The sequence below is a fragment of the Plectropomus leopardus genome, chromosome 9 (assembly GCF_008729295.1).
Source record: "Plectropomus leopardus isolate mb chromosome 9, YSFRI_Pleo_2.0, whole genome shotgun sequence".
In the NCBI taxonomy this organism is placed as follows: domain Eukaryota; kingdom Metazoa; phylum Chordata; class Actinopteri; order Perciformes; family Serranidae; genus Plectropomus; species Plectropomus leopardus.
In genome coordinates, this window is record NC_056471.1 from 20,870,949 (window position 1) to 20,878,692 (window position 7,744).

Here is a 7,744-nt window from a genome sequence, read left to right on the forward strand (position 1 = left end):
TCGAATTATTCATGAATGTCATTCATTAAAAAGGGTTCACTTTTCATTAAGGTATTTGAAGATTGTCCTTGTGAGTTTTAAATAGAGACAGAGTGAAGCACAGACGCTCACACAAACGTCATTTGGGAGAAGATGATTGGTGTTTGATGGTCTAAACTGGTCACATACTGGTGTCATACTGGTCATGATGGACAGCTGTTTGTGCCATTTCTTTCCGTATACTGTATGTTGAGCATGCTCTGATTATTTCCTATGACTGCTATTAAAATTAAACATCCAAAGCAAATATTGGTCTGTCCTCGCCTGTTAATTTCAAACATTTTATTCTCTATCACAATGCAAACGAGATTTGTCTCTGACGTGAATCTCACAGTACACATAATATAAAAACATACACGCAGCATATCAGTGGATTTCGCTTGGTCAATATTGAGGAAAATTTGTTTACAACATGAAAATATGAAATTGCAGTGAAGGCACTGGGCATGAGCAGGATTCGTGTCTAAAATAATAATTAAAGGGGGCAAATTCTATGTATATTTATACATTTAATTCAGTTTTTCAGCTAATGAGGGCTGATTTCCATTCATAAAAGGAGACGGAGAGTCGTGGCGATGTGAAACAGCCTCAGCATCCATGTCCGCCTCCTGTAACAGCAGCTCAGTGACTGAGCATCCAGCTTTGCACCATCAATCTCACATGTTTAAAATGTTGACATTAAATGTGCTCAAAATGAAATGACTGAATCGCACCTTACTGGCACCTGCCGTGTTTACTGACAGGTCCGGGGCTAACAGGCAGTGGCGGGTATCTCGGGTGCCAGACATATAAACACAGAGACCTCGTTCGTATGCAACCCAGTCTTCCCATCCCCCCTATGCACCCCTCCTCCTCCTCCTCCAATACACCGGAGTCCGGTGACTCCGTTTACGTTTTACGCTTGCCCCGCCCCTTACTCGGTTTTGTCCAAATCGGGCTTTTTGCGTCGCCGGAGCTCCCGATTTCAGCCCGACGTCATCACCGAGTAGAGGGAAGAGCTGACGTCGAGGAAGAGTCACCGAAAGGAGAGGGCACGGGAGAGGGAGGGGGAGAGTTTCACCATTGCTAACACTGATATGAGACATATCTATCCCCCTCGGCCCCCACCTTCTCCTCCACCCCCCTCCCTCCCTTTTACGTCGGTGTCGGTGCGTTGGGAGCCCCCCTACTCCGGCGGAGTCCCAGGCTATATAAGTGACCGGCGAGCAGAGTCCCTCAACCAGATTTACGGTTCAGGACTTCTGTGCGAGAGACGGCTACTACAGCCGCCGATTCACCTGCACTTCGAGCGGGGGGACAGACATCCAGCAGCCGGCCAGCATCCGAGCTGGACGCTGTGGAGGAGCTAAAGCGGACGGAGACAGGACAGGAGAAGGTTTTTAAACCTTTCTCTGGAAAACAAAAGAGATGAAAGTCCAATAACACACCTCAGAGCTTTTTTTTTCCACTTTTACAACCTGTCTCTTAACACATCTGAGACAGGGGCAGCCCGACTCCAGCCGAGGAACGGCGTTCAAACAACACTCCGCTCTCAACTCTCCAACTCACATCTGGAGGAATTTCGATAGTTCACCGCAACAACAACAACCGGCCACGATGTACCGCTCAACCAAAGGAGCATCCAAGGCTCGACGGGACCAGATCAACGCCGAGATCCGGAACCTGAAGGACTTGTTGCCCATCTCCGATGCAGATAAAGCACGGCTCTCATATCTGCACATCATGTCACTTGCCTGCATGTACACCAGGAAATCCGTCTTCTTCACTCAAGGTAAGAATTCACTGTGAATAATAAAACGACCTGTTGATTAATCTCATGTGCTGCAGAAAAAGACTGCAATCTCTCACAGTGGAGAATCAACAAGTGTTTTAGTGGCACTGCAGGCGATTGACTTGATATAAATCTAATTTTCAGACAAACTAAACAGCTGTGGGTCATTAAGTGACCGCAAATAATCAGTAAAGAAGCCCACAGGGGCGTTTTAATAGCAGTTTGTCGCTGTCCGCGGTGCTGAAATTCTCCAGCAGAATAAATACAGCGGCACCGCTGTCCGTGGTGCTGAAACACACTGCGGCCAATATTTTCTCTTGTTGCGGAGATCTAGATATGTTGTGTTCAGGTTTATTAACACACTTCTGTTCTGTCCATCCTATTTTTTTCTTTCTAGAAGCGGCAACTGCTGCTAGTCTCGAGGAGAGTGCAAGGTTTCTGTCTTTCCACGAGCTGTCGGAGTTGATGCAGGCGCTGCCGGGGTTTCTGATGCTGCTGACTGGGGAAGGGAAGCTCCTGTACCTGTCAGATAGCGTCTCCGAGCACCTCGGACACTCCATGGTGAGTCCACAGGGATTAAATCCATCAGTAGTTTAGTAAAGGGATATTCATCTCTAGTTTGGGCTTCATATATATATATTTATTTCAATTTTCCAGGTGGATCTTGTGGCACAGGGGGACAGTGTTTATGATATCATCGACGCCTCAGACCACTTTATCATGAGGAGCAACCTGTCAACTTCCACCTCACTTGAAATGGGTAAGGCAAACATTAAAATCACTTTTTTTTCGTCACCTAATGACTGATTATGAATATGATTTTTTTTTTAACATGCATCCTCTCTTCTTCTTTCCCTGCAGACCGTCTCTTCCGCTGCCGTTTCAACACCTCCAAGTCCGTGCGGAGGCAGAGTGCTGGGAACAAGCTGGTTCTGATCCGAGCTCGCTGCCTCTCTCCCCCTTCCACCTCCCCTGCTGGTGGGTCCTACTGGACATCCAACCCAGTCTGGGTGTGTTTCTGCTCCCCTCTGGAGCCCCACCCAACCCGCTCTGGCCCTGGAGCCGAGAGGGAGTCCATCTCCACCCCTGCCCTTGCTGAGACCAACTTGTTCCTGGCCTGCTTCCACTCCCAGCATGGCCGAGACATGAGGCTGGAGACTGCACAGGACAGGTGAGCTTGCACCCATAGCCTCACCCCCACCTGTTGCTTTAATGTTTACTTGTATATTTATCTGTTTATAACTAAAAGGATTAAAAAAAATGATCCTTCTAACACATCACCACCCACTCTCTCCCACAGTGTGAGCGCCTATCTCGGCTTTGATGTGACAGCTTTACGCTCTCGCTCCTGGTACAGCCTCCTCCACCCACAGGATCTGTCACATGCCTCCGCTCAGCACCGCAGCCTATGTAAGTGTACTCTTCACACATACCTACCAGTTACAACCGTCCATGCCCACACAATTACACACACATCGTGCCCACTGGCACATCCACGCAGTGAAGAAAAAAACACTATGATGATTAATAGGATTACAAACTGATGCCAACTTGTGCTGTTGTTCAACAGTGAGAGAGGGAGGAGAGGGCAGAGCTGAGATGGTGGTGCGTGTGCAAGCTCAGGACCAGTCTTGGGTTTGGCTCTACATGGTGCTTCAGCTGCAGCCTGGAGAAATCCCCATCAGCAGCAACAACTACATCATCAGGTATTTACTACCTTTTATTTATCTTTTTTTTTTTGTTATAAATAAACACTACTCATCAAGCTGGAGATAGATAAGATAAGATAAGATAAGATAAGATAAACGTTGTTGTCTCCTGAGGGAAATGTGCCTTGGGCACATAGTGCATCTAGCTGTGTCAAAACTAAATAGATGGTATAATGGACAAAAACACTATCCTAACTCTCTGTTTCTCATCTATTTCTTCTTCTCAGTGATTCTGAGGCCTGGTCAGTTCGACAGCAGCTCAGCTCAGAGCAGACCCAGCTGACCCTGGTTCTGAGTGGTGGTTCCTCTCAGCAGGAGGGTCTGAGCCTCCAGTCTCCAGAAACCCTCTCCAGCCCAGACCAGGTCTTCACTCCAGGTAGCAGCGGCCTTTCAGCTCAGTCCTTTGACTTCAGCACTGCTGGCTGCAGCGTGGGGTCCTCTGATGAACCAGGGAGCTCCACAGCTGAGGCTATGCAGCTGGAGGGTGACCCTCGCTCCAGTATCTCCTCTCTGGAGGAGGAAAGCTTCTTTCAGCAGCCCACCGAAAGCCCCTCAGCCGCCTCCTCCCCTACTCCAGTCACTGTTGAAACAGTAGCAGACTTAGACTTTTTAACCCAGAACATTCTCCTGCCGCCATCCTTCCAGCTCGATCCTCCGCTGCCAGCTCTCCCCCTGCCGCTTCCCCCTGTCCCCACCGCACAAGCTCAGCAGACCAAAGAGTTTGTGTGCACACCGCCCTACACTCCCCATGTGGCTGGGTCCAGCTTCCCATTCGGTGAACCCCTCTTCAGCTTCGACCCCACTGGCACCACCACTCCTCCGCCTTCTGCAACAACAGCCACCGCCACCACATCACTGGCCCCTTCGGCTTCCTCCTCAGCCCCACCAACTACCGCCTCCAGCCCCGCTCCTCCCACCACCCTGTCCACCAAGCTCCCCCTCACGCTGCCAACTCCCTCCACTGACTTCCTCTTCTCCGTCGAGCCCTGCAGCGGAGCCCTTTACGAGAAACTGCCCCCCACACCCGACAGCCCCGGAGACGGCGACTGCACAGTGATGACCCTGCCCGAGGTTCGGGGTCCACTTTATGTAGATGTACCACTTGGGCCCCTCCAGTGTCCCCCTGAGGGCCTCCTCACCCCTGAGGCATCACCTGGTAAACAGCCCTGCCTCTCCTTCTTCTCCCTGGAGAGAGAGAGGGAGAAGGAGAGGGCAGAAATCTCCCTCTTAGCTCAGCACATCAGCTCACTGGCGGAGGGGTTCTACCTGGATCCACTCCTGTCCAAACTCTCGCCTCCCTCCATGTCACCCTCATCTTCCCCTCCCTCCCCCTTCCTGTCTCCCGACGTCGAACCTGCTGATGTTGAATCAGTCCACATGCTGAGGGAGTTTTATCCCGTCAAAACATGGAGAGGTCTGGACATTCCCATGTTCCTCGACGACGATGATTCTCTGTTTGAAGAGAGCATCCTAGAGACCCTCCTCCAAGACAACTTCATTCCTCCTCAGTCCCCCCGCCTCTCCTCCCCCTCCCCTTCCACCTCTCCAATGCCCAACCCCTCCAGCCCAATCTCTCCTCAAACCCCAGTGTGCTGGCGCCAACCCTCCCAGTTTGAGGGAGTGGGCCATTTCTGTAGCGTCCAATCGGCGCAATGTAACTCCATGGCTGGGTGCGGGGCGACTGTGGCTGCTGAGGCCGGGGCGAAGGTGGAAGGGGAGGGGCTAGCGGAGGAAGCAATGGAGATCGAGGTGGTGTCATCTCCTGTGTCTTCCTGCTCCTCCATCCCAGCTTCCCCTCCCTTCATCCTCACTGCCTCCCCTAGCCCCGCCACCTCCTCGCCCATCGTCTCGCCCACGCCTGTGTCTTGCAATCAGTCCCTCCTGGAGGAACTGGCCGTCCTGGAACCCATGTTTGGGGCAGGTGCCTCGATCGCCCCTGGCTTAGGGCAACAACCTGAGTTGTATCAACTCCAATGTCATCCATCGCCACAGTGCTTCCACAAAGGTAAAGATCTGTCTCTTTGCTCTCTTTTCTTAACTTCTCGTTCTTAGAAGAGATGAAAAAACATTTCTGAAAATACCCTACTAATGTCTTCTCTCTCTCTCTCTCTTTTCCTTTTTTTGTCTTTCAGATGGGAGTGGTAGTGTTCCTCCGTTCTAAAATAAGTCTGTGACTTACTTCATTAAGTATGGCATATTGTCATATTTTGTGGAGCCCCTTTTACTGAAAAGTAAAAAATTATTAAGTGTATAAATATACATAATGTATATACAACTTAAGGACTTTAACTCCTACATGTCTCCTAAGAACAAAGATTGGCTTTATATTTTTGTTCAGTCATTAATCTGTACAAAACTGGTGCAACATTTACATGATGGTTCAACCGCATGGGCCCATAACTGACTGGGTTTTGGGTCCATGCGGTGTCTTTCAGCTTCTCTGTGACATGAGCTTCAGATATGATCAGACAGAGAAACATCTCTGAACTTGTAAGCGCTGTTTAACTACCAAATGCGCATTTGTATTCACTCGTAGTGAAAAATCTGTTGTGAACAAAAAAAAAGAACATTTCTTGCTATTTCAATAGAGAGATGAATTATAGCACTTTTGCCTGACATGCAGCAACGCAAACCCAAACCTCAAATGTATTGGAAGTCAAATGTTTACAAATTTTTTACATCCTTGGGATGGCCATTATCTGTACATTGAGTTCTTGCTGAGAACATTACAGCTCTGAAGTGATGGCACTCTTCCTCACAGCCTTAAAGGCAACATCATGATCAGTGATCAACTTTAAACCAGAGATACTTTGAGCTTTGAGTTTGCAGCTTCGAACCTTTAACATTTCATATTTATCTCTCCATCTAAAATCTTGTGTATCAATGTGATGTGCAAACAAAAAAATACATGTGAAGAGATCCTGGCATGTGAAGATCTCGACGATGTTGACAGTGTCCATTGCTTTACAAGATGCAACACCAAACAAGTTCTCCGGAGCTCTGATCATGCCACAAATCCACTCTACGTTGTACTGTACATTAGACTCTGAATGTGGGCTCTTCAGGTCCCCGCTGGCCTGAGGGCAGTCGGCTGGATATTGTTGCAGCATCAATATTTGCAATGCTGGCAGCTTATAGCGGCTCCTGTGTGCCTGAAACGGCCCTGACCTGCTGAACTCTGAACTCTTTATCATTGTCCATTCAACATGGACTTTTACATCGTTGCTCCACTGGAGCGCGGTGTAGTGAGGCACAATTGACTATGTGAATGAGCGATTCTTCTTTTTTGAGAGGGGTTAGAATACAAAAGTTTTGTTTTAAAAAATGAAAATAGGGATGGGGTGCTATTTCTATTCAGTTACCAAGCGACACGGGTTGAGAATGGTACTATTCCCATGGTGTCGACATGCTCACGTAGAGTTGTCTACGGTCAAGTAAAGGATTGATTCCTACGTTCTAGCTATTCAAGGCTAAGTTAATATACATGTGTAAAATTACTATATTGTATGTGTGATATTTGAAAAAGATGTTATTGCATATGCATTATGTCTGTGGATATAGGCATATGTTCTTTTCAGAAAGGTTGTACACATTTGTACATTTGTATGAAACATTGGTTATTGGTCTGTATATATAAGAAAGAGATTTTTATTGCATAAGATGGAATATATTCTAAACATCTTACTTACTGCAGAATGGACATTGTGGACCAGTGTTCTATTGTGTTGCTTATAAGTGTATTTGATTGTCATACAAATGCATTTATATTAAAAGTGCACTTAATGCGGCTGATGCATTTGTGTCGTCATAGTCAAGCCCCTTGTTCCTCCCTCAGCCTCATCAGCATCATCCCACCATCCCTGCCTCTTTTCCTCCCTCCCATACACTCTCCTCCATTTCTTCCCCTGGAGCGAGTTTCGCTCAGCAACAGCACTGACGCACACACATGACGAGACAGAATGAGACACTATCTGACTCAGACTGACGCACACTCTTGGCATCGAGGTTTTTGCGTGCGAGCAGGGCACACACAGGCACACACAGTTGGCCTCCCACTTATGATGATGCACACACACACACACACATAATAGTAGGCATATGACCCCCCGCCACCCCTCTTTACAAATCACAGTAGCCCACATTCACTCGATGTACCTGCGACTCTATCAGCGCTGGTGTGGTGTAAGACTCCATATATAGGCATTCCTGCTTGAGAGCTCTGACT

General features: G+C 48.2%; 2 protein-coding genes across 2 annotated transcripts in view; both read left to right on the forward strand.

The window, feature by feature from the left end:
- The window catches only part of efemp2a (EGF containing fibulin extracellular matrix protein 2a), a 44,490-nt gene extending 43,102 nt beyond the window's left edge, over positions 1-1,388 (forward strand). Inside the window, exon 11 of the mRNA XM_042493897.1 lies at positions 1,029-1,388. Coding sequence (XP_042349831.1) covers positions 1,029-1,388 — 360 coding nt within the window. The remainder of the gene's footprint in view (positions 1-1,028) is intronic.
- npas4a (neuronal PAS domain protein 4a) lies at positions 1,287-5,732 on the forward strand. Its single transcript, XM_042493724.1, has 8 exons — positions 1,287-1,810; positions 2,208-2,371; positions 2,468-2,570; positions 2,672-2,981; positions 3,111-3,220; positions 3,381-3,516; positions 3,747-5,524; positions 5,652-5,732. The coding sequence occupies exons 1-8, from the start codon at positions 1,636-1,638 to the stop codon at positions 5,678-5,680; spliced, it is 2,805 nt and encodes a 934-aa protein (XP_042349658.1). The 5' UTR covers positions 1,287-1,635; the 3' UTR covers positions 5,681-5,732.
- Positions 5,733-7,744: the final 2,012 nt, after the last annotated feature.